We start from the raw sequence: 27,661 nt of genomic DNA, 5'->3' as shown, positions 1-27,661 counted from the left end.
CTACTTCACTTCACATGGCCTGATTCACTCACTGTGACCCTCCCCCCCCAACCCCCTCCCCACCCACCGAAACCGCTCTCTTGAGAGGATCAGCACTAAATCTATCAAGGTCTAATCGCTAACTTCCAAATGTGCTTGTGCATGTAAAAATGTTTCACCGTTTCATTTGCGACCGCAGCGGGCTCTCGAGTAAATCCCACAACCTCACAGGGAGCGGTGTAATGTCATTTAAAGAGGGATTCCACTGGATTCTAACACAATTGGAATGTCGTCGTTATTGATGATGAGTTCGGTTTGCACAAGTGGGTGTACGGTGGCTAGAGATGAGAGAGAGGAGGTTTCCCCTCGTTTCCTAAACTGTAATGTCACAATAATGTCACGATCATCTGTAATGTCACGATAATCTGTAATGTCACAATGTTACAATTCCATTACGGAATGAACTGGGAAAAAGGTGGAATGCAGGGACCGGGATGATTTTCAGGTCTGAAAACCGATACGTCTGTTTTTAAAATAAAGATCCCTTTGACGTATATATTAATGTTTTACACAAACCTTGCATGAGTTTGCAAAATAAGTCTATCATTCATTGTCAAGCGGAGCCGGCTCCTCGCCTCGGGACAGAGTGGTCTGTGTCACAAACAGTGATTGTTCTGTCCTTCGGCCCACAAGAGTAATATGCTGTATATGAAACTGTATATTCTCTGTTTAAATAATTAGAATACAGATAATACATGGGCAACAAAGTTCTAGTTTACAGTAAAGAAACGAGTTTCCTTTACTGAGATTAAATACTCAATGATATGATCGAAAATGTCTGTCCTCTGTCTTTTCACCCGGATGTTTCTTCTTGTCGAACTCTTTGAACGTGAACTATACTTTCACTAGTCCAGAACGTGAACTACTTTCACTAGTCCAGAACGTGAACTACTTTGACTAGTCCAGAACGTGCACTACTTTGACTAGTCCAGAACCTTCTAAAATGGCCAATGTAAACAACTAAAGCGTCACCGAAAGGGGAAAAACTAAAGATTTGATGATTTCAACTGAAGGCCACATCGAGGTTATCAGACTCAAGTACTTCTTGAAATTGAGCGGGTTAGCGATTCCTGGTAACACTCACTATCAACAGGTTTAGGTATCTATCTATCTACTCTACAAAAGCAGCTCCGGCGGAGACGCGGCCGGGGGAAGAAGGCTGACAAAGGTTTGAAAAGTTCATGGAAAAGACTAATAACACTGTATTACAAACGTCAGACCCACAAGTCGCTGTTGTTGTCGAGTCACGAGCCGCGCTTCACGGTGTCGGGACTCAAGGTCTGTGTGTGTCTGCCTCTTATCGACTCGTCTCCTCTCAAAGGGAGAGGAGGGGTGGTGTGGGGGGATCTGTAGCTCCAAATTCTCTGGCAGCGGCTCTGACGAGGAAGAAGGAGCTCTTTTGACCCCTGCCTCCCGACTTGTGAGGCCAGACAGCCTTGAGGTCAGGTTGGTTGTTCAAGCTTTTGCAAAACGCCACTGTGGGCCACGGCCGTGTCCAGAGGTCAGTGCGGCGCTCTGTCTGTTCGGAACCGACTCCGAGCCGCTCAGACCCGTGTGTGGCGACAGCTGTGGGAGGCGCCGGGGCCGCCAGCGGCGCCCCCCGTGGGCGAGGAGGGGTCCTCGTCGCTGGACTCGGCCTGCTCCTCCTTGTGCAGGCCGAGGCTGATGTGGCTCTGCAGGGCGGCCGGGGTCAGCCACTCCTTAGGCAGGCAGCTCTGCAGGAAGGGAACGCAGGAGCTGAAGTACGCCAGTCTGTTCACCCAGCGAGGGATCTCCTGGCCGCACAGTAGCTGGGGGAAAGGAAATACTATATGATTTATATTATATTAACATCATTTTCAATAGTGTCATTGCTTGAATTCCATAAATGTGTGAGATATTATACAATAGCAGTAAGACAAGACAAACATACTCTTTCTAGTTACGCTGCTGGCCAGTATGACTTACTAGCATAGTGTCTTTATACCTGTATCACTGTACATATTAATACTACAACTCTGTACATACATCTGATTAGCACTATTACTCAGTACTACAGCAGTACTAATTTATATATCTTATACCCAGCTTAATCACCTGTACATAATATTGTATATTACTATTGCACTTTACTGTTACACTTGCACTCTGGGTGGATGCCAAACTTATTTTCATTGTACTGTACTTGTGCTGTATAATCTAATCTAAGGAGTTTTCAAGAATTGGTATGGTGGCAGCTGGGTAGTGTAAAGGTCTCTAAGCACTCGCCTACCACCGCAGAGACCCGGGTTCAATTCCCGGTGTCAGCGGTACCTCCGGCTTGGTCAGACGTTCCTACGAATACAATTGGCAGCCTCCTGGTCGACGGAGGCACCTGTTCAGCAGGGAGGGGATCGGGGGGAGATAGCGTGAACCTCGGCACGTGTTACACTCTCCCAGTGAAACTCCTAGTCGTCAGATGGAGAGAAGCGGCTGGCGACTCCACATGTATCAGAGGAGGCGTGTGGTGGTCTACTCTACACCCTCCCAAGACCGACAGTAGGGCAGCACAACGACCAGGAAGGGAATTGGCATAATGCCTAAATTGGGGGATGGGAGCAAATGATAAAAGACAAAAAAAAAAGACTGACCTCAGACAGCGAGGAGGAGAAGTGGTTGCAGTTCTTGTGCATTAGATGGTAGGAATGACCCTTGAACTCTTTACCCAACTCTTCCATAATTTTATCTATATCCTCTTCTGTAAAGTCTGTTGTACCCAAAGCTATGGCCTCCCTGTATAAAACAATAAAAAATGTCATCATTAGGCCTATTCATAGTGTTTTCTATTTATTTATTTTATAAGGTGCTATAGATAAGATTTTTATGTAGAGTAATCTTTTTTTTCCAGTCAAACATCAACAGAGCTTTTAGAAAAGTGCGGAATAAATGTATTGCTTTTCCCTCCCAAAAAGTATTGATTAATGAATTTATCATTTGAAAGATTTTGGCAGGTCCAAAATAAATGTTGTTTACAGTACATGTGCAGGCATGTATCCCCTGCCTACTTCCCATTTCCCCATGTGGAATGCACCTGATTGGATAAATGACATGTTGGTGCTCTAGTGCGACATCGAGTGGCTGAATGTTATCTACAGCACCTTTAACCTTTATTTAACCAGGAAATCCCTCAAGATTAGAATATCTTTTTCAAGGGAAACTTGGCCAAGATAGCAAACCAAACCACCATTACAAACTTACAAATGATTATTAAAAAAGAGCATGTTAAAAACAGACAAGAGACAACAGATACATGATACAAAATTCAGCGTACACAATTACACTCTTCAGTTACATTTTTTTTTTACTAGAACATTGAATTGTATCCTATTAAATCATCATCGCAGACATCTTGTAAGCAAACAACAGGCGATTGTAATCAAATAACAGGTGATCATCATTAAGTGACAACCTCGGCCAATGAGCTGTGTTGATTGCACTGTGCCATATTGGTAGGAAGAATCATACAACGTGAGAATACTATAAATTTATATTCATGATATTTAGCAACATAATAATAATAATAATAATAATAATAATAATAATAATAATAATAATAATAATAATAATAATAATAATAATAATAATAATAATAATAATAACTTTATTTGTATAGCACCTTTCAGACAAGAATTGCAGCCCAAAGTGCTTCACAGCAGTAATGTAGACATAAAATAGACATTGGCATAAAATTGCCATAAAATTGGCAGATAATTGGACACAAACTCACTTGAATTTGAAAGTCTCCCCCAATTCAGTGGCGTTCCCAGGATTTATTTCAAAGATGCCACTGAAAGGGTACGGATGTCCCCCATATGCAAATTCTATGGAAGAGGAGCGAGACACAAATGACAGGTTAACATTTCAACCGAAGTCACTCAACTAGCTACAGTAATTACAGAGGAACAAGTCATTATTTGTCTCCACGTGGCGTTCAAACCATTAACCCAGACTAATTACAGTTCTTGTTTCACTGTATTTACAACAGTGTAATGGAAAAGCAGCAACTAGTACTTTGAAATCTGGAAATGTGAAAAAGAGTGGCCAAAAGCAGTTGCATTCCAAGCTGAGCATTTCATTTTGCAATGAGAATCGTAAAAGACGTTATGTAGCGCTCGTTTTTATTTTGAGTATTTTAGGGAGCGATAAATAGTTGTAAATGAATAACAGGAAGTCGAGGAAGATGCTTTAACTGCTGGCTCGGTAATATACCTACCTACCTACTGCTTTCACTGTCTACAACTGCCCTACACTGTAATCATAGTAATCATAATAATCACAACTACCTACCTCATACTATAGTCTACCCATATTAACTCTGTATGATCGCATGTAGGCTACAATAGTGCTATACTAATGTCTGAATATACTGTACCTGCATATAATCATTCTATATACCTACTTATACACCTGCATAAAACCCATATAACTCTGTATGATGGCATGCACAATAATAAACTGCATATATTAAGTATATTTATTCTTACCCTATATATATATATATCTGTACATACCTGTCCTGCATATAATCATTTTTACATATCTGTAGATACTATATCTATACCTGTACATATCCCTTACCTACTCTTACTAGTTACGCTGTCAGAAAGTATGACTACTACCAGTGTCTTTATACCTGTATCACTGTACATATTAATACTACAGCTCTGTACATACATCTGATTAGCACTGTACTCAGTAGTACTAATTGATATATTTCATACACAGTTTAATTACCTGTACATGTATATTACTATTGCACTTTACTGCTACATTTACACTCTGGTTGGATTAATGTAAGCGGACATGGCCCACTAGCTAGAGCTTAAAACCCCGGCAGAGGTGTTTTGGGCCAACAGCTATAGGCTAGCTGGTCCGTATCCACTTCCATTCATTTGTGCTAAGCTAGGTTAGCTTGCAGCCGGATAGCTTTCTACTGAATGCACAGAGAGGGAATTGGTATCCATCTTCTTGTATGATCGAGTCTAGAGAACACAGTAAGTGCATTTCCCATAATGTTGGCGTGTTCCTTTAAACCCTGTCATGCAGCTCTCACCCTCTCACTTTATCACACACACACACGCACGCACGCACACACACACACACACACTCAATCCCAAAGAAATGTTACACACACACACACACACACACACATACTCAATCCCAAAGAAATGTTAATATATATCCCACATCTAGGACTAGACTCATTCAATGTCTGCAGAAATGGTAATGGGTTCTGAGTCTGGCCTCGGCTGGTAATGTACTTTGTATGAATCATAATCTGATTTCACAGAGAAACCCGTGTTCTTACCTCTGCCATAAATTTCAATGCCTGAGTGGAAGACTCCTATGCCCAGATTGGATGTATACTCATTTATCCAGTACTGGAGAAAAGGAGAGAAATAGTGATTATTATTATTATTATTATTACTACTCCTACTACTACACAAAGGGTAACACGCGTGTATTTAGGAGTGACACAAGTAATGATTTGGTAAAACAAACTAAAAAAACAAACATAGGTTCAGACCGTTCAGTCACAAAACGACATCACTTTTTAATATAAAATACTGGATACATCACACAGGCAAAGTGTTGAATGGGTTTAATATTGAGTCTGACAGGGGAAACACTTTCGCTGTGCTTTACGTCCTCGAGACGGGAGACAGACTGTGATCTGGGACTTCACAAACAAACAAACAAAGGCATTTATCAGACAGAAAGTAATTGTATTCAAATGTATATATTATACTGTTGTGAGGGGCGGCTACGTGGCGTAGTGGGCAATGCGCTCGCCACAAAATGCTGGAGACGCTGGGCTCGTCAGTTCGAGCCCAGCGCTCCACATTTGCTTTCAGTTTAGCTGGTCGTCCGTACTAATACACATTGGCCGTATTAGGGGGTGGGAAACTGATGGGTGGGGATCGGGCGTTGTGGACAGCGACTCCTACAGGTCGGTTGGTGCGCCTGCGCAGTAGAATCAGGAAGTGTCGGGGGCAGCGTGAGCCTCCCACGCGTTACTCCTCGCCACTGAGAGATCGAGCTGCGCAGGTGAAAAGATGCGACTGCTGTTACCTCAAGTACCGGAGGGGACTTGTGCTATGTATGACTTAGTCCACATTGCAGCCGGCTTGTGGGAGGCAAGAAACACTAAACAGCGTCCGTGACAGGGGAGGGTTGAATTGGATGATACGAAATTGGGATGGGAGAAAAATATAGAAAAATGGGAGAAAAGGCGGATCAAAAAAAAATATTATACTGTTGTGACAAACAGGCATAGAGTCAGCTCCCCCCCCCCATTAAAAAAATAAGAATTAGGTTTAATAATAATAATAAAAAAAAAAAAAAAAAAGAGAAGATAATAACAATGTCTCTACTTCATCCAGCTAATGCTGGGCCATTATGTCAAAGAAATAATAACAATAATTTGGGCTTAACAACTGAACATGTTCCATCCTTTAAATTTAGGAGACAGCTGATTCCTTGTGGTAACAACACACCCTCTACCCCCCCCCCCCCTAAACTCCCATTGCCCTCTCAGATGCCCCAGAGGAATTGTGTTAAAAGCCACCAGCTTGCCCCCCAGCTGTCCCCTATATTAATAATAGAACAAGTTTCCTGGATGACAGAAATACAATAAAAAACGGTGTTCTTAATATTGACCGAGTTCTTGGAGGGGACCAGGGACGAGCTCCCACTACGCTGTCTAACTTCTGAGAGGGGGTTCTGGTTTCTATGGTTCACACGGCGGGATGTGAATGGAATTCTCGCTCTGAACCTGTGTTGGCAATGAAACCTCCCTTTCTCTTTTTACTCGTATTGATTTGTTGCGGTTGTTTATTTATGTATTTTTTATTGTGAATTACTTTGAAATGAACAAACTGAACAAGCTGGTGAGGAAGGCTAGCTCCGTACTGTAGTGGGAGTCGAACTGGACAAACTAGAGGTGGTGGCTGAGAGGAGGGTGAGGAAAATGCTGGTTGCTATACTGGAAAACCCCTCCCAACTCCTCTATGAGGAGCTAGCCAGGATGAGGAGCGCGTTCAGCCATAGACTTATCCCCCCTCGACACACCACAACCCACCTCGGTCAGTAGCCATCAGGCTCCACAACCGTGGGCACGAACTGCTGCAGAACTAACCGGCTAGTAAACTTGAGAACTATCTGACTCTTAATAATAAACACTGTTAGGACTATCTGACTCTCAATAATAAACACTGTTAGGACTATCTGACTCTTAATAATAAACACTGTTAGGACTATCTGACTCTCAATAATAAACACTGTTAGGACTATCTGACTCTTAATAATAAACACTGTTAGGACTATCTGACTCTCAATAATAAACACTGTTAGGACTATCTGACTATTAATAATAAACACTGTTAGGACTATCTGACTCTTAATAATAAACACTGTTAGGACTATCTGACTCTCAATAATAAACACTGTTAGGACTATCTGACTATTAATAATAAACACTGTTAGGACTATCTGACTCTTAATAATAAACACTGTTAGGACTATCTGACTCTTAATAATAAACACTGTTAGGACTATATCTGACTCTCAATAATAAACACTGTTAGGACTATCTGACTCTTAATAATAAACACTGTTAGGACTATCTGACTCTTAATAATAAACACTGTTAGGACTATCTGACTCTCAATAATAAACACTGTTAGGACTATCTGACTCTTAATAATAAACACTGTTAGGACTATCTGACTCTTAATAATAAACACTGTTAGGACTATCTGACTCTTAATAATAAACACTGTTAGGACTATCTGACTCTCAATAATAAACACTGTTAGGACTATCTGACTTTTAATAATAAACACTATTAGGACTATTTTACTCTTAATAATAAACACTGTTAGAACTATCTGACTCTTAATAATAAACACTGCACTGGGTTTGGACCATGTATACTATCATCACTATTGTCTGATTGAATCCTGCCACTCATTACTGTTCACTATAATACTGTTATCACTGTTATTATTACTTTGCACTTTGTTCTACGTCCTATTATTATTATTACTACCATATACCTGTATCCCCCCCATGCTGAAATAAAGGAACACTTGACTTGACTTGAATTTGTAAGAACGTTGCTACATAAAGACTTGGTTGATTGCTAAATTACAAGAAAAAATGCGTGGCTATTAACATGCCAAGATTAAATAAATAGTGACTAGTTGCCTATCGAGTCACCCACTTTTCCTCTCTAGCCCATCGAGAAGTGAGTCCACTCCTGACACTTTAATTGATCTTTCTCAGCGGCTGATTGGCCTACAGTATATGAGCATATTATACGCTTCAGTGATACGGTGTCTCGGGGTGAAACGGCGTTTACGAGTCAGTATAACCGTAACGACCCGTGCAGTGAGTCTCTCCAAGAATCTAACGGCCGTGCAGGAAAAGCCATGCCCTGCGCTCGTCTAAAAAAGCCACATTGATTTCAGATGCAAGATGATCCGACTCATTGTTTTCTTAAGACCCTCGAAGATCACACTCGCCACCCGTTTGATCACAGTTTTCTCCAAGGGATCACACACACACACACACTCCTTCTTCAGCAGGCCTCGTCGCATGACCTGTTAATTCCCGGGCACAGCAAAGCCACCCTGGAATTTAATCAGGCGTTTAAGCAGCTGTCACTTTCGTCTCCGCATGGGTCCTCATCTGTGGACTGGCTTGGAGAGATATCAAAGGGAGCTGACGCCCCCCGAAACTGCACCTGGCTCTGTGCGCGTGTGAGAATGTTGTGTGTGTGTGTGTGTGCATGTGTGTGTGTGTGTGTTGGACCTGTCTCAAACCCTGCCTTCTTTTCTTGATCCTCCAATCACAACTGTCGCTTACCTCGGACAAACCAAGTTTGTCCGAGGTAAGCGACAGTTGTGATTGGAGGATCAAGAAAAGAGGGCAGGGTTTGAGATAGGGGCGTAGATTTAGGGGGGTGCACGGGACATGTCTCCCTCAATAATGAGAAGAGGTCAATTTGTCCTCCTCAAGAAATAATGAATGCCCGAGAGCCTTACTGCATTTTATTTGTGTCAGTGGGTACCTGAATGTGTTTCCTTTACATGAATAAAGACATTTCCCACCATAAATTGATGTAGAAAGGGCCACAATGGAAATTATTATAATTATTGTTTCAATCCTCGACGGTTTAAAAATGATATGCGATGGCATGTGTACATGTTGTGTATCAGTATTGTATGTGATTTTAGATTGTCCAATAAATTCAATCAATCAATCAAATCGGTGCATAAAAGTACTCCAGAATGCAGGAACTTAAGTGTTTGACGCGCAAAATGTCCATGGGGAGGACCCCCAGCCCCCCTGCTTAAAGTGTCCCGTCCAATGTTGAAACCAAACCTACCCGCCCTTGCGTGTTCATGTGTGTGTGTTTCAACATGAAGTACCAGTATTCCTTTTAGGCTAACAATTATACCTTGTGCTGTTACTTTGCGCCGCACGCAATTTCCTTTAAGCACAGACTAAGACCTGACGAACAAAAGATGAGAGCACTTTGCAACGCTGCATTTTTTTTGCGCCCGATTAAAAAGTGCCAGCAAGTTGGAAACATTCACACCGAATAGCTGGGTGTTCTATAACACCACAGAAAACGGTGTACATATACCCCACGAGTTCTATTGACATACAGTAACATGTTGTGTAAGATCCGCAATGAAATGTTGTTCTATATGGCTCTGCCCGAACAGTGGGGACATCATCATGCCTGAATGAGGAGCCTTGTCCCTGGGCAGTGGGCACACAGACACACACAATGCTGCTGCTGCTGCATGTGTGTGTGTGTGTGTGTGTGTGTGTGTGGCGGTGTGAATCATATGAGACAAGCTATAGGCACAGTGGCAGAGGGCAGGGAGCTATGGGAGGCTCTTGTTCCAGGCCTAATTCTAAGCCACATTAACACAATGCAGCAGCACGGAGAAGTGCACATTAGAGCTACACTCACTTACCGGATGACTGACTGATGGATATATATTATGTGAACTGTCATTGCGGCAGATTTTTTATCACTGGGTGGACTTTGTTCCTGCAACCTGCGATTAACTTTGAAGGGCACAGTTCCAAAACAGGTGTATAGTATAGTCTGCCCACTGAGCCTGTTTAAAAACTATTTTCTTGGTCACCACGATTATGGTATGGGGGGGGTGGGGGGGTGATGGAAATATTATATTACAACCGCTATTGTGGTTTAAATCGGATTATACCGTGGTATTATTTAGACACAAAAATGGTTCCATGTGCATACATAACTCATCACCATGTCCATGGTCATTTATTAATACAATGGCCAGTAGGCTACCATGGTAAACCTATATATTACCATCATACTACCATGACACTTCGAAAGGCTGGTCCAGCCAAATAATATGTTCATATTATAGAAGTTAGTTACAAATTCGCACAAGTCACAGACATGCACATCATTTTTATGTAAATATTTGCCATCGACTTACATCCGAGTAAATACACACAAAAAAAAGTTCATGCATGGGTGCAGAATACACAAACCAAGATGAATAACAGTTTGCTGGACAAATAGACCTATGCCTCTTACCATATCATACACGTTAAGGATGACAGGTTCATTGGCCATGATGTACACCTGAGATGATGGAAAGGCGGAACGTCCCCCACCCTCCTCGACGTTGAAGGGTTTCAAGCAGCACCTCTACACTGGAGATGGACACAGCAGCAGGAGGGATCCGTGGGGGCTGGAGGAGGAGGGAGACCCTGGTTGATGATGGGATGGAGGAGGCAGTTCATGGAGGCAGTTCATTCCGTTAAAGGCAGGACAAGAAAGGAGGTTCTAGCAGGGTGGCCATAATAATGTGGCCAGGTCTTGCTCGAAAAAGAGATCTTTGATCTCAAGTGACTACCTGGTCAAATAAAGGTAAAAAAAAAGAAGAAAAAAAAATTCTGAAGCCAGGAAATCCCGAGGTAGAGAAAAATAAAAAGTTGTGAATGAATAAAAACAGAACGAAGAAAACACACACAAGTCAAATCCCATGCAGCAGCAGTGGCGCGTGATGAGTTGCAGAACTGACCGCGCGGCCCATCATCGCTCGAGAGAAAAAAACGAGGAGATCGATCGATGTTGGCACGTTTTTTTTTTTTTTTTTTATTATTATTTAAATCATCAAATAACGTGTGTGTTACTACAACTTAATCCGAAACAGACGTTATTATTAGGCTGCCTACTACAAGTGTTCGAATGATCCGGAGCGGAGATGTCATCATTCGCCGGTTCGACGAAAACGCGGCAGCGGGAGGAGCGGAGCAGCGACGGTTGGTGGTGAGCCATTTTAGACAGAGGCTGTTGTTACAGAGGTGGTGTCCCGCGAGCCACGGCGGTGGTGATTATTACAGCTGACGAAGACAAGTTCACTGTAAAAGCCTCTCCTCCGGCCCACATCCCTGGTCCCACCATCATGCAGACGTTCAGAAGATACCCTTTTACCCAGACGCGTCCGCGACGTCATACTAGTTCCTGGTTCCTATCCCCCTGCTGCCGCAGTCGGTCAGTGTCCGCCGTCCGAATCCCCTCCATTACTTTTCCTTTTTAGAAACTGACACGGGGCTCGCGCCGAACTGCCGAGTCCTCTATACAGGCGCGCGCGCACCGCAGGCTCCCCTCTGAATGGGAGAATTTGATGACATCATCATATCTGCCTCCGAGGCAGCATCCTCCAAGGATACTATAAAAGAAGGAAGGGTCCGAGCGTCAGAATACCAGTGTTCCATGCTCACTGTCTCACAGAGTGTAGGGTAAATCTGCAGTGCCGCGGCAGCCCCATACTACATAGGAGGGGCCTGTACTGTGCGTTGGGGGCCTGTACTGTGCGGTGCACTACTGCGCATGCGAGAAACAAAGTAACCGGACACTGATTGATTGATTGAAAACGTTATTTAACAGATTGCAGAATGGGTACAATACAGTACGGCTCAATACACACAATTGTTAAGGGGATGCAGACCAGAGAAAGACTTTCGTCTTGTTTACATCAGGGTCCCCCATTTTCAATTCATCATTCATGCCAGTTCTTTGAAGCCTGTGTATTACAATTCTAACAAATCCTTAGCTGACTGACTGGTGCCAGTTCTTTGAAGCCTGTGCTGTATTACAATTCTAATAAATCCTTAGCTAGTTAACAATGCAACAAATAGTCGATTACGCTGAAATCATAGGCAATAACCCGTTTAAATTACATAAACGAGGAGATCATGGAGATGGCTGATCCCGTTCAATTCGACGTCCTCACTGGTAAACAAGAATACCCTGAAGACTCTGGCAGGAGCACTCATTCAAGGGTACTACGACTATGCTTGCACCTCATGGTACCAAAGCACCTCAAAGGCGCTAAAAACAAAATTACAAACATCTCAAAACAAACTGGTCAGACTACTGCTTGACCTTACTCCTAGAACCCACCTCACCCCTGCCCACTTTGACAACCTAGGATGGCTTAGAGTAGACAACAGAGTACAGCAACTTGCAATGGGCCTGGTCTACAAGATACACTACACGACCAACCTACCCATGTACATGTCAAAATACTTCCCAAAGGTCAGTGAATACCACGATCACAACACCAGAGGGAGCTCCAAAAATCATGTTAAACCCAGATTCGGCTCAAACAAGGGACTAAACACGTTTCGCAATTATGCCACATCAATGTGGAACGCCCTACCCAAAGCTGTAAAGGAATGTGAATCACTACCCACTTTCAAAAACACTCTAAAAAAACACCTACGGGAGACTGCAATTCGAAACTGGCCCCTGTAAATGTCCTAACACAACCCCCTCCAATGTACAGTAAATTACCAAGTATGGTCTTGTCAATATTCCAATGTACAGTTTTGTTTGTACAGTTGTAGTGTCCCCCCCCCCCCCAACCCCCCCCCCCCCCCCCCCACCTCCAATGTACAGTCCCCCCCCACCCAACCTCCTCCAATGTAGTTTCTACGTCAAATGTATATACTTTTTTTTTCTGGACTCTTTTTGTATCGCAAACAGTACTGTATTTGCAAATCTGGTATGTCATAAATGTATAGATGTAGCAGTACTGTCTATCTGTATGTCATGTATGTCATATGTTACGATGAATTGAAAATGGGGGACCCTGATGTAAACAAGACGAAAGTCTTTCTCTGGTCTGCATCCCCTTAACAATTGTATGTATTGAGCTGTACTGTACTGTACCCATTCTGCAATCTGTTAATAAAGTTTTCAATCAATCAATCAATCAGACGTCAGCAGATCTTGGTACCAATGTGCGTTCACGCGCTATAGTGACGTGGTGACCCTTCCTTCTTTTATAGTTTCCTTGGCATCCTCCAACGACATCAACAACTATGGATGGGATTGGACATGAGTAGGGGTAGTGGTCAACCAGACGACCTTATTTCAAAAGTCTCCGTCACACCGTAAAGCATATAATCAACTCAATCTAATTTTCCAAAACTACGACGAATTATTTTCCAGGACTGTAGTCTGAAAATCAAAAGTGTAAGACATAATTTTAGTGTTCATCAGAAAACCACTGCCATCTCAGTTGCAAAGCTGAACTGCAAGCAATTAAAAAAATAATTCTACAGATTTGTGTTGAAAGTTTTTTCTGTAGTTATGAATAACTATCAAGAGAAAATCAGAAAAGCAAATCAGAGAAAAAGGCCAAAGCTCAAGCAGGCGAATTCAACATGAATTTTAATAGGTGCTTGGACATCAAACACATAGCATTTGCATAATTTAGTGCTTCCATTGTGTCTTCTTGGCATCAAGTAGTATATTTATTCACTACGCCGGTCGGCAGAGTGATACAAACAAACCGTATTTACAGATGAGACGTCCACATAAAGTATGACATTTTTACATGACAAGACCGATATGCATGTGTAGTTTTACAATAAACATATGGGCAGGTACGCCCACCAAGCGGAACACCTTTCATCCACTCGATGGCGATTAGTGTATGAGTTACATGATTGCAAAACAGTGCAAGACATAAGTTGTTGACAGCAACACACATTTTCTCATACACCCCCCCACACTTTTTCAGCAATGTGGCTCAAAAATGGCTTTGTAGTATTAGGCGGTTGGGTCCTTTAACATTTGGTTGGACATCGTAGCGCCAGTACGCTTCACCATATTAACAACAGATTTCCCTTTCTCTCCTTTTCACACGGATACCTTGACGACTCAACAGAAGGTGAGATGTAGTCGACGTGATCGTGACGCCAGCCTCAATGTGACACTGGAGAACATTCAAAGATCCCCTTCACATGCATTTTAAACCCTTCGAAATGTCCTATATTGAATAACAATTTGTATAAATATTTTTATATCCATCAAATAGTTTTTCGATAAACAGCTGGGGGAAAAAACAGCTTAGCAGCACCTCTACACCGTCACCCTTGTTGAGATGCAAGGATCTATGAATATGCAAAATTGGCAACAAGCACCCATTGATATTTACCAGCAATTCAAACTTTCCAGCTTACGTTTCTTTCAAGACATGTCAATACCTACTCAGGTTTCTGTGCATGCTTAAGATACAGGCGTCAGGTTTAGTTACCACACCTATTAGTGACATCACACATGCAACTCAGATTTCAGGGAAGTATATAGTTTTACAGGGAAGCGCAGAGGAAGCTTTCCCTCTTGGGGGGGAGGGTGAAAAAGGCTCTCTGGTGACATGTTCTGCACAAATAACAATGTAGTTGTGCCTTCAAGAGGAATTACCTTTAAGAGGGGGTGGGGGGGGGGGCACACAGTCTTGACAAACGAGAATAAATCTCTTCTGAAAATAACCAGTGGGTTGTTTCCTCACAATATAACTTCAAGGAATGGTTTGCCATCATGACATCACAGATCACATTCCTAGCGTCGGTTGTGATTAATCGTTACTTTACACCGTTCTACTTTACTACAGTACATCTCGACGATACAGTATGGACTTTTTAGTTATCTAGTTAAACTGCAAGATCAGGGTTTGCGGCAGACTAACAGAAATGTACGAGATGAACCGAGGGGGAAAAAAACAACCCACAATGAGCTGGATCTTCATTCTGATGAAACACCAAAGAGCAAAGTCAGCCAAAAAACCCTCAGTGTTTGAAATGTGACAACAAAAAAAAGGCACTCAAAAGACCATTCTGAGAAATACAATTCATTACACCAATGGCAGCCTTTTAAGCCTCGCTTAATACAGGAAGCAAAACAGCATGTCATCTCTCCCAACCGCCTCTAGTTCTGTGCAATAGTGCCGAATGAAAATCACACCGCATTATGTGAATCTACAGAAAACACACGAAACAGGAAAAAAAACAAAAACACAAGTGAGTTCTTCTCACACTGCCCCTAGAACAGATCTACCATTCAGTAATATATATATATAATAAAAAAAAAAAAAAGGGTAGAGGCCTATGAGTGACTGAGTAGCACAACACCGCCTTTCAGTTCCACCCTGAACACATACGCCGGGGGGGGGGGGGGGCTTGAGAGAGGCCTGACTCGACCCGCGAACATACTACTACTGCTGCTGCCGCATACAACATCTTTCGAACGAACAGGCAAATATATATATCCGCTCGGTCCCGCACGACAGCCTATCCGCTCGGTCCCGTGCGAAGGGCACAGCTCAGCTCGGCAGTGGGAATGTAAATGTGTCCATCTTTCTTTCTTTCGTTCGTTCAGTCACAGTTATCTATCCGAGTACTCTGTGGTAAAAAGGAAGCGAAGTTTTTTGCATAGGGGGTCAAGCAGCTATGATTATCATATTTATCACATAATACATGCAAGAAGAAACTCATCGATATTAACCACCTACTACTCCAAAAACATGGCTTAGTTACTATATATATATATATATCTCACATTTTTTTTCTTTTGTTCTTCGTTCTTTGGCCTTCAGTAAAGTTTTGTGGTCTTAAAAAAAAGTATCGACAACATCACATTGTTAAAAGTGCTTCCTGATCTGCGGCTGGAAGCGCATGTAGAGGAAGGCGAACACGGCGGCGGCTCCCAGGACCACGGCCAGCACCCCGAGAGAGGAGACCGACGGGTCGCTGTCGGGCCGCGGGTTGGTGGGTCCGTTCATGTGGGGCGAGGGCTGCAAGGCAAAAAGAGAGGCACGGTGAAACGACGGTAAAATGGTGCATTTATAATATCGCTCTTTTATCCAAAGCGCTTTACAATTTATTCCTCACATTCACCCATTCACACTCACACACAGAGGGCGGAGGCAAGGAGCCAACCTGCTGGGGGGTTAAGCGTCTCGCTCAAGGACACTTCGACACACACACTACCTCCCAAGCCGCCGCCGTCAGGATGCGACGATGTGAGAGTCCATATATTTTAACCAAGGACACCTTTCCAGACGTCACGGCCTGGTTAGTCAAGATAATGCGCATGACCTTGTTGCGAGCGGTTTCATGTGATAATGAATGGGGCGTGGGGGGAGGGGGGGGGGGGTGTACTTTGGTAGAAAATAGTTCCTTCATGGAATTGCTCATGTGGTGAAAAATCTAACTATAAACAGTTGTGAAATATACTTATGAATAAGAAAGATGCATGAACTTTCTGGTAATAACGATATAGGCTATAGCCCGTGTTTATGTAGGCCTGATGACGTGTTTAGCTGTAGACGTGGATGTTTAGAAGCCCACGCATTAATATGACAGAAAGACAGGATGGTCTGCCAAGATAGCTTAGTGTGACTTAAGTAGAATCACTATGTACACAATCAATGGAGATGAGGTGATGATACAGAAGCCTTTTTAACCAACAGTAGAGAGGGTGTTAGTGTCCGTTGTCACAGATCGATATGTATACAGTGTTTTGGCAGTTCTTCCATGCAAGAAACAACTCTATTATTTTTGCATATAATCAATAAAGTACCATGTTCATTCCTGGAAACCTTTCGTCCAAAATCGTATTTCCCACTACACTCGCAACAAGGTCTGCAGATTAGCTTGAGTAACTGGGTCATGACTTCTGGAAAGAAACGTTGCTTTTGAGTTTTTCCAAATGTACTTTTTGGTGCTTTGAGCTCCATTGTACTGGAGTGGCGGCAGACGTCCATACGGCAGATATGTCCAAAATTAGGCAAATCACTGCGAAAACATCTTGGATGGATGGTTTTTTTGTGTGTGTGAACTGCCCCTTTAAAAATGCACCAAATCAAGTCACTTTGCTTTGACTTTTAGCATGTAAAAATGCAATACCCTATTGTAGCCTGGTATCTGACCAATAACCGATACCAGCATCAGTACTGGTGTATCCTTGATTAAAAACACTGTAAAATGGAAAATAGTTTCTGTAGTCTGTTTCAATGCTGTTGTGCATGACATGCAAGTACCACAAAAACCTGCACGGATATAATCATTGATTGTTCACATCTGCTCAAATGGTCCGACGACCATACATTTCTTATATAAAATTATTTATTATTATTGTTAAAATAAGTGGTCTACATGTTAAAATAATAACTCTACATACTGACAGTCATCATTGATATAGTGTGTTTGGTCAGTAACATGGGTCTCTCAGTCCCTCCTGCTCTGCAGTAAACACAAAATACATACATTTCCCACTTTATTCAATCGGGAGAGAGAACTGCAAATATGTAAATAAGTAAAATAATCTACCAGTGCAGTATGCAAATTTGGCATGGCAAGATTAATTGAAATAGGCAAGAATATTTAGGGTTCTTTCTCCTGATTGGATATAGTGAGAAGGGATACCAGGAAATATATTTTCTGTTTACTGCAGAGCAGAGGGACTGCCCATGTTACTGACCAAACACTCTATATGAGTGATGGCTGTCGGAATGTAGAGCTACATCTTTAAATCACTATTATCAGCAACATATGTTCACCGATCCGATATACTGTATATCTGCTCAGTTTTGTTCATCGAATCAAGGGTGATGAATTAAAAATAAATCACCAATAGCAGCCGATACCAATATGGCCACAGATATATCATGCATCCCTTGAAACAACAAGTCAATCAATCAGTTAGAATCCTTAGTTAGTTCCTTTTCCTTCTAGAGTAAGAATTATGGAAACGCCGGCCCGCTCCCTACAACTCTAGTTCCACGGTTCTTAGTCAGATAATCGGGTAACAGCGATGATATTGTGAACAGAGATTTGATTACATGCAAGACAAGCGTCAGCTATAGGGAACAAATAATGTATTCCGATTTCAAACTCATTGGATTTCTAAACAGAAAATGTGATCCGACATATGATAATTTTTTTTTCATCACTAGATGTTCCTCTATGTCAAACATGCTTAAAATCAAAGTCTCCCTGCTTGGACGTCTAACAAGCTGCAGACGGTCCCTGGCGTCTCTCACACCCTCTTTACACGGCTGACCTTGTGGTAAAAATCATGATCGATTTCCACAGACTCTTAAAAAAATTAAAAAATTAACCAGGCGTCGTCATCTTTACACTGCAGAGAAGAGGAGCCTGGGGGAAATTATGTTTTGTCCACGATTTTGTATTTCATGCGACAATAAATCATTTTCCCCTTGTGTTTCCTGCCAATAGTGCCAGCCTCCACTGTGCAGGACGGTGATGTAACCCTCATAGCGGCACGTGAGACGGCTACCGATGTGGCCTAGCTATGTGGACTTATATTAATAGGATCTATGTCTCTAATTCTCATATTGGCGCATTCTTCCAATTCTCCTCTCACAATATTCACCCTCACTGAACTGAGTCATCTGAAAATGTGCATATCTGTGATGTCAGAGATTTCTCAGCTGCATAATAATGTGGCAGTTGATGTGGCAGTTGGCACCAGGCCACACAGTAGTTGGAGTCCAGCCTCAAAACGGCTTAAGATCTTGAGGTGGCAAGGCGCTCACCACGAATGCGGAGATGCTGGGCTCGCCTGCGCTCCACATTGCTTTCAGTTTAGCTGGTCGTTCATACTAATACACATTGGCCGTATTAGGGGGTGGGAAACTGATGGGTGGGGATCGGGCGTTGTGGACAGCGACTCCTACAGGTCGGTTGGTGCGCCTGCGCAGTAGAATCAGGAAGTGTCGGGGGCAGCGTGAGCCTCCCACGCGTTACTCCTCGCCACTGAGAGATCGAGCTGCGCAGGTGAAAAGATGCGACTGCTGTTACCTCAAGTACCGGAGGGGACTTGTGCTATGTATGACTTAGTCCACATTGCAGCCGGCTTGTGGGAGGCAAGAAACAGCGTTCGTGACAGGGGAGGGTTGAATTGGATGATACGAAATTGGGATGGGAGAAAATATAGAAAATGGGAGAAAAAGTGAAAAAAAAAAAAAGAAAAAAAACCCAACCGAAGTTGCTATTCAGCCCTGCGTTCTATATCCCGGGGAGACAACTCTTCTCACCAGTTACGCCGTCCCTATGAGCAGTAAAAACTTTGCTGTTTATGTATAAACTAGTGCCACTCCCACCCAGAGCCACGCGAGCAACGGCCACGACGGGTCTGACTTGCTTGGTCTCCTCGGCGTCCCTGTGGGACCCAGTCACAGTAAAAACCCCAAAACGGTTCAACCGACCTTGGAGCAGCTCGTAGCGGAGCAGTCCTCTGGGGGAATTTACTTTTGGTTTTCATTTGAGTATAGTTTGCACCAGTTCAAACTGTGAGGAGTGGGAGGGGCCAGTCTGAGGCTCACTTCCTCTCCCTTCCTTCCTTCCTTCCTCTCTCTCTCTACCTCTCTCTGTATGTTCAATGATTTTAACGAGCCAAACAGTACACTATAAAAACTAGCTGGATAGATAATAAATGTTTCACTTCATTACCTGAAATATTCTAAAATCATTAAGTCTGCTATAAGCCATTCTCCCTGTGTGTGTGTGTGTGTGTGTGTGCGCACGCATGCAAGTGTGAGTATTGTGTGTGTGTATGTTTGTGTAAAGCTATAGGATACTCTTTTGACATGGATTAGGCTAATTATCCAACAATCCTGATGCAGAAAAAGCCTATTTTATTCAAAGGGAAAAGCATGATATTTCCTCACACAGTAATCAGTAAAGTCTCATATTGTGACATCATCCGCAGCGCTGTCATATGTGACCCGACACGGTCTAGGTCGGATTGTGCCGGCAATGAACATTCCTCACAAAGGCCGAAAACGTCACGCGATTCAGAAATAGGTCAAAATAGAAATATTGCCATTTTTGAGTGCTTTGAAATGTTCTCCGTTTCCTTATTTGCTAAACGTAATATACAACTTGTAAATGTGTTTATAATTGTTAGATTGTCCGACAGTATGTATTCCGAGGCACCGTAGAGAACTACATTCGCCTCGGAGGGGTGTGGTTAAATACTCGGGTCTCAAGTGTGGAGACGGAGGGAGACGCGCAGAAATTACAGCTCATTTCCATTCCGAGTCAACGGACACAGTAGCCTACTTTGTTGGCTGTATTGTATCTGAATCTCTCTGTAGCCTGGCTGGCAGTGCGCATAGATTCAGTGTTCAGTGCGCGCTCCGCGAGTCAGACTGAAGGCGCATAACGGAGTCTGTGTCCGTCTGTCTGAAGGTGCATAACGGAGTGTCTGTCTGTCTGTCTCTCTCTCTCTCCAAACGTTACACTATAAAAACAAACTGGATAGTTGATTTAACTTCATAAGTCTGCTATAAGCTTAACTCATTGACTGCCAGCTATTAGACGGGGCCCGTCATAGCAATGCCACGCTTTAAAAGATAGGAGTGCGTCACCTTGTTTGTAGAGCTATAACTATATTCTATATTATAGCTATGGATACAATACTAGGGCCCATTTGACATCACCTATCTATCGTTCAATATGTTAAAAAAAAAAAAAAAATCGTCAATACGTACGTGTGTTATACCGTGGTGAATATGAGTATAGTTATAGCGTGGTCTGGGGTAATTCCCGAATGGCTGAGTAATAGCTTTATACGTCAATTATACTATACATTTTGCAGTTTCTTGCCTGTACACGCTACTATTCCCAAATCAAATCTATGTCATAGGTATTACCGGTTGTCCCGATCGGATTGAGAAGCTTGAATTGCTATGATGTGTGGCGGATTATGTTAGCGACACAATCGACACCAATACTAGGACTCGCGATCAGATAATTGGAATATTCTTTTTGGGGTACATCCTAGTGAAGGTAAGGGCTATATGATATCAATCCTGCTGTGATCCAATCATTCACCTCGATGCTCGATCACAACATGAGTCTGTAACGTTACTCCACAGCGTATCGGGTATGCCGTTGGTGACGATCAAAGCATAAAAAAACGACCCCCCCCCCCCCCTTCATGCATTCATGATGAAACATAATACCGATAATATAGATGCGATTTCAAAATAGTAGCGTGTACAGGCGAGAAATTACAACGTTTTTAGTGCACATATTGCTGCATAGCGTCGTTTTCTGGGATTAGACAGGATTATTCTAAAACTATAGTCATATTCACCACGGTATAAAACGGGAATGTATGGATGAAAAAATTATTTCTTTTTCTCATATTGAATGATAGATAAGTGATGTCAAATGGGCCATAGTATTGTATCCATAGCTATAATATAGAATATAGTTATAGCCCTGCAAACACCGCCACGTATTCCTATACTTTAGAGTGTTGCGCTTTTAACAACACATCACGCATATCGCTCCGGCGTCCAAAGTGTTAAAGGGGAACTATTTTACTATTTCTTTCACTATTTGGGCACTTTTACACAATTCCTGTGAGTCTATGGAACACCTCTGTAAGGTGTTAAAAAAACAGCATTTTTCTACCTCAAGATCTTAAGCCGTTTTGAGGCTGGGCTCCAACCACTGTGTGGCCTGGTGCCAACTGCCACATCAACTGCCACATTATTATGCAGCTGAGAAATCTCTGACATCACAGATATGCACATTTTCAGATGACTCAGTTCAGTGAGGGTGAATATTGTGAGAGGAGAATTGGAAGAATGCGCCAATATGAGAATTAGAGACATAGATCCTATTAATATAAGTCCACATAGCTAGGAAACAATGCTAAACACTGAAAAAGGCCATTTATAAGATAGTTCCCCTTTAAGGCCTGTATCTCTGAATAAGTATTGTGTTATCAGCATGTTTCATAAGACATAGATTGAAAAGTATCCGCCCGATTTGTACAAGTGATGGCTTATTTTGAAGGTACCAACCTGTACTTTCATATCATGTATAAAAAAGATTGAAGACGCCTCTAAAGGACCCAAGGTCTGTGCTGGGTCACATAGGTCACCCACCGCCACCAGCAGCACACTGGAGATCACACTCACCCTCTGTTGTACACAGAGCTGAACGTCCTCTCCTGCCGACCTGAACAGCTCCACTGCAGCACCGTGTGACAGGTTCTCAAGTTTGTGTCCATTTATCTACATCACCAAGGGAGACGGAACAATGAAGAAAACAACAACAAAACTAGTCAGTCATCAGTGGCTAAATCAAATGGGATTGATGCATCCGCACGCGATTGGTCAGAAATCACATGAGCCTCCTTTTCCTGTCATCTGCCTGCCCTCTGCCTCCACATCAAGTCATATCGTCTTCCATCCAATCAATGGGCCTATTGCATTATGACGTCACTATGTAAACAACGCCTTGTGGAAGTGGTTTAGCTGATACAAATGAATAGGGATTTTGCCAGTTTTAGCTCTTGCAATGGCATTTTGGTCAATTCAATTAGTTGATTTGATTTTATAAATCACTACAAATTAAAATGGAGAAAATGTGTTTGTTTTCAATGAGTGTAAATAGCTATTTATGTTGCGTTCATGAGGAGTGGGAACTGGGAAGTTTCAAACCTCAAAAGTCAGAAAGATACCTCTAGATTAACAGGACCAGGGATGTTTGGCTTAACAAGCCTCAAAAGGCCAATGAAAACAAGTGAGTTTTCAGCCGCGACTTAAAAATCTCCATGGTCTGGGCAGAGCGACTTTGTAGTGGCAGATTATTCCACAGCTTGGGGGCAGCCGCCGCAAAAGTTGCGTTTTGGATACAATATACAGTGTACATACATATATATATATATATATAAGTAGAAGAGTACAGGTGAATTCAGGATGTAATCGGATGGAGGGTGTAGAGGAGGTAGGTTTTTAGGCAGGCATGAGTCATGCCACGTAAATGGAGCTACTGATTGGGAGATGCAGGTAGATTTGGGAGGAAAACTCATTGTTCCACGAGGGATAGTTAGCACTTGGGGCCTGGCCTAGTATTATGGTCTGGTAGTCTTACTGTCAGCGGTTTGTTTATTCTATAGAATTGACCGTGCCTTGGGAGGATTCAGTGGAGGAGGCGTACGAAAGGAAAAGGCTTAGATATGCAGACTTGGCAGCAGAAACTCCAACAGCGAGGATGGAAAGCTATGGTTTGTCTGGTGGAAGTAGGATGCAGAGGATTTATAGCACAAACAACTATCATTATTGAGAGAGCTGGGGATTCGTGGGCGGTAAGCGAAAAAGCCGTAAATGAGACGTCGGAAGAAGCATTGAAAGGCAGTCAGTGGGTTTGGTTGAGGAGAAACAATGTCAGCTGGGGGCCAAAGTAAACAAAGGGTAAGAGTATTCCTTTTCTTCTCTATTGTCGCCGTTTTATGTGTGGTATTGGTATCAGGAACTGTTTTATTTTTTACATAGGTTCGGCGTGTGGATATCATGGGAGTTAGCATGGAGGGGCGTGGTTCTGGGAAGCTGGAACTAACTTTTGAGCCTTCCTGAGGTATCGTGGGCCCAACTTGAAACACCAGTAAAGGGGGTGCCCACTGGATATATGGTGGCTCTCGCTGCCAGTGCCTATCCATCGACACGTGGGTTGTGGTGGCCATTGGGGGCCATGTGGTTATGTAGCATCGGCATTGTCAATACCTGGAGCTCACATTTTAACCATTTCCTCCTGCACCCTTACCCTAAACCGGGTTTGTATCCCATTCCCTGCCCCTACACCCCTTACCCTAAACCGGGTTCTTATCCTACCCCCTCCCACACACACACATATATGACCCATGATGACCTTTTATTTGACCCCTACAAGTAGCATAGATGGTTTCTTCATTGATCGCTTATCCTAATCATTGGGGCACGAGTATCTTGTGTTTTATTATAAATAAAAAATAGTTTTTTGGGGGGAGTGAAGCCTGGTCTGGCTCTTGAGGGTGGTCCTCCTGGGTATCAGGTCACCACCCTCCTCTCTTCCCTCTTCTCAGCCCTCAGAATAAACTGAGTAGCATAGATGTATGGCAACTGCAAGGTGATTGGGCTTCTTCATTGAGCGTTTATCCTCATCATAGGGCACAAGTGTCTTGTGTTTTATTATAATACGCTCTTAGATGTTTGCATTACTGTATTAAAAGTGAATTATATACAATTGAGGGACAAACTAACTGCATACAGTAGTAGCAAGCAACCTCTGGTGCCTCTGTTGGCTCAGAGACACAGCCATCGCCAACCATTAGTTTCCTATGTGAACGCTTGAGCGCCAGGAAGTCAGAGTTCCCAGGAGGTCATTACAAGAGAAACTTCCCGGTTCCCAGCTGCCAAGAAGAACGCAACTCCACCCTCTCACATGACGGCAATACAGGCTAGATTCTATTCAATATCATAGTTAAGGGGCACTTCACCAAAAAACAATGCAGATTTATTTTGCAAATAATCTCACACAGGTTCAAAAACTCTTAAAACCATTTTGCACATAATGTATTTTGTTTAACATTCATCGAGAGTAAATTAGTTTGAATGTGGCCACCGGTGATGTAATCGTGTTTTGGTGAAGTGCCCCTAGGATAGGATGATTAAAAATCTAAATACAAACCAGAACTCATGCACAAATGATAGAGCAATGTTTGAACTTTATAGGCTGCAACACAACTTCCCCATATCATATACTATAGATCTTTCCAAGATTATAAGTCCACGTCCACTGAATTGACTTAAAAGTTAAATGAACACAACAAGGAAACTATAAAAGAAGGATGGGTCATCATCACGTCACCAAGTGTGGAAAAGTTCAGTTCCGCCGGCATTGAGTTGAATGGGATGATGAGTCATATCTTCGTTTATGAGCCGTCATTTAAACAGGTTATTATTACCCCGGATGTCAGAATCATCTGCATTCTTCGTTGCATTGTTAACGTTTGATATATCGGTTGGTGTACATTTCCTCAGATAGTTGGTATATTTAGAAGTTTAATACAGGCTTCAATAGAACTGGCACCAAAGTCTTGGCACCAAGCAGAGGATAGAATGCTGGTACTCTGACGTGACGACCCTTCCTTCTTTTATAGTTTCCTTCAATGAACCCAGCCGAACCCAGCCCAGCCACACAGTGGATCTAGTCTAGAGTCCATGTTTACCGCCAGAATCTTGTCTCCCTCCTGTAATCTCCCGTCAAGCGCAGCTGCTCCATCCTCTTTGATTTTGGACACATAGATCCCGCTGTCGTTCAGGACGTACTGCAGGTCCAAACCACCGACGATGTTGAATCCCAGCCCTGATCGATCAAAACACAGAGTAAAATTAGTAACGGATGAATGAATGAATGAATGAATGAAAACTTTATTTAACAGATTGCAGAATGGGTACAATACACAGTACGGCTCAATACACACAATTGTTAAAAGGGGATGCAGACCAGAGAAAGACGTTTGTCTTGTTTACATCAGGGTCCCCCATTTTCAATTCATAGTGACGCCGGGTATAGATTCTCTTGTTTACAAAGGCGAAAGTCGCTGATTAGTACAGTTCATATATTTATCTCAACTGGACAAAGTGCAATCAGAATAGCTCGAACACAATATTCAAAATACACAACAAGTGTAGTTGTGCTATATAGACTAGACTAGTGATCGTCTCACTATGAATTGAAAATGGGGGACCCTGATGTAAACAAGACGAAAGTCTTTCTCTGGTCTACATCCCCTTAACAATTGTGTGTATTGAGCCGTACTGTATTATTGTACCCATTCTGCAATCTGTTAAATAAAGTTTTCATTCATTCATTCATCGCAGCACTCTGGTCATAAAATATTACATAACTACATTCCAGACTTCCAGCTGAAGACTAAAAGCCCAACATTATATGCAAGACAAGCATTTCCCAGAAGACAAATAAGTAAACTTTTCCTGTTTTTAATAAGACGCAGTAAAGAGTTACTGCCAACGCAAGCTCCTTGGCACTAGTGACGTTGGCTACAACTGCAATTAGTTTAATGAAATTAGGCCTTTTTCGGACAGCAGTGGAGTTCAAATCAGTCAACATTAGTTTGCATTAAAACCTGATTAACGTAGTATTCGCTTGACTCGTCCAGTCCCATCGATCAGGATTAATAGCTGCAGTAGCTAGGTTAGACTTTCGGTTGCTGTGTTTGCATAAAGGTACTTAAGCTTTGCTTGCTTAGCTGCTGCTGTGACTGTGTGGTTAGTGTGCTGCTACGTAACTGTTAGCTAGCCAGCTGGATAACGTGCAAGAAGCTAATTCAGCTGTGCCATTTTTTTTTATTTTTTAAATGTGATTTCTTGTCTCTTACCGGCTGGTCCTCGCTTCAGATTGATGTCCACCACCTTCGGCGCAGAGTACATCGATCCATTCATTGTGTCGAGAGACCGGGCGATTAATTATTTAAAAAGTACCGTTGTGTTTTGGGGGGACCGCTGCTCATCTGAAGGTGAACTACTTCATGCAGGACTGAGAGTTTACTATTGTCGCCTGCTTCTTCTTCTTCCTCCGGCGGCACTGTGGTGTTATTATTATGGACTCGGGCTCGTGCTGCCCCCTGCTGGTGGAAGAAAACAGTACTTCTTCCCACATCACGACCTTTCATTGAACCAAAGGTCGTGCACTTCCGCGTTCCCTGGAGCTGAATGAATGAATGAATGAATGAATGAATGAATGAATGAAAATGAATGAATGAAAACTTTATTTAACAGATTGCAGAATGGGTACAATACAGTACGGCTCAATACATACAATTGTTAAGGGGATGCAGACCTGAGAAAGACGTTTGTCTTGTTTCCATCAGGGTCCCCCATTTTCAATTCATATAGACATTTATGACATACACAACATACATGACATTTATGGCATAGGGACATATAGGTATTTAGTACTGATACATTTGTGACATAAGCGGTATTCAAATATACAGTACTGTTACCCCTAGATCCTGACAGAGTATATACATATGATGGGGAGGGGACTGTACATTAGGAGGGGGTGGGTGGGTGGGAGGGAAATATACATACGGCGGGGAGGGAATATATACATGCGGTGGGGAGGAGACTGTCTATTAGGAGGTGGTGGGGGTTTTGGGCATTTACGGTGGCCAGTTTCGAATTGCAGCCTCCCGTAGGTGCTCTTTAAGAGCAGTTTTGAATGTGGGCAGGGATTGACATTCCTTTACAGCTTTGGGTAGGGCGTTCCACATTGTTGTGGCATAATTGCGAAACGTGTTTAGTCCCTTGTTTGAGCCGAATCTGGGTTTAACATGATTTGTTGAGCTTCCTCTGGTGTAGTGGTTGTGGTATTCACTGACCTTTGGGAAGTATTTTGACATGTACATGGGCACCCC

General features: G+C 42.7%; 1 protein-coding gene across 1 annotated transcript; it reads right to left on the bottom strand.

Moving 5' to 3' along the window:
- Nucleotides 1-81: 81 nt before the first annotated feature.
- On the bottom strand, nt 82-26,768 carry LOC311224832 (deubiquitinase DESI2-like). The gene is made up of 7 exons (XM_084309957.1): nt 26,621-26,768; nt 25,448-25,584; nt 22,377-22,472; nt 5,366-5,438; nt 3,785-3,878; nt 2,649-2,790; nt 82-1,829 (listed from the first exon to the last, which is right to left on the bottom strand). Exons 1-7 carry the CDS (start codon nt 26,682-26,684, stop codon nt 1,584-1,586), a joined length of 852 nt encoding a protein of 283 aa, XP_084166083.1. The 5' UTR covers nt 26,685-26,768; the 3' UTR covers nt 82-1,583.
- Nucleotides 26,769-27,661: the final 893 nt, after the last annotated feature.

This window comes from Notolepis coatsorum (assembly GCF_963971535.1).
Source record: "Notolepis coatsorum genome assembly, chromosome: 3".
In the NCBI taxonomy this organism is placed as follows: Eukaryota; Metazoa; Chordata; class Actinopteri; order Aulopiformes; family Paralepididae; genus Notolepis; species Notolepis coatsorum.
The sequence above is the reverse complement of the archived record's forward strand: the minus strand, read 5'-3'. Positions and strand labels throughout refer to the sequence as shown.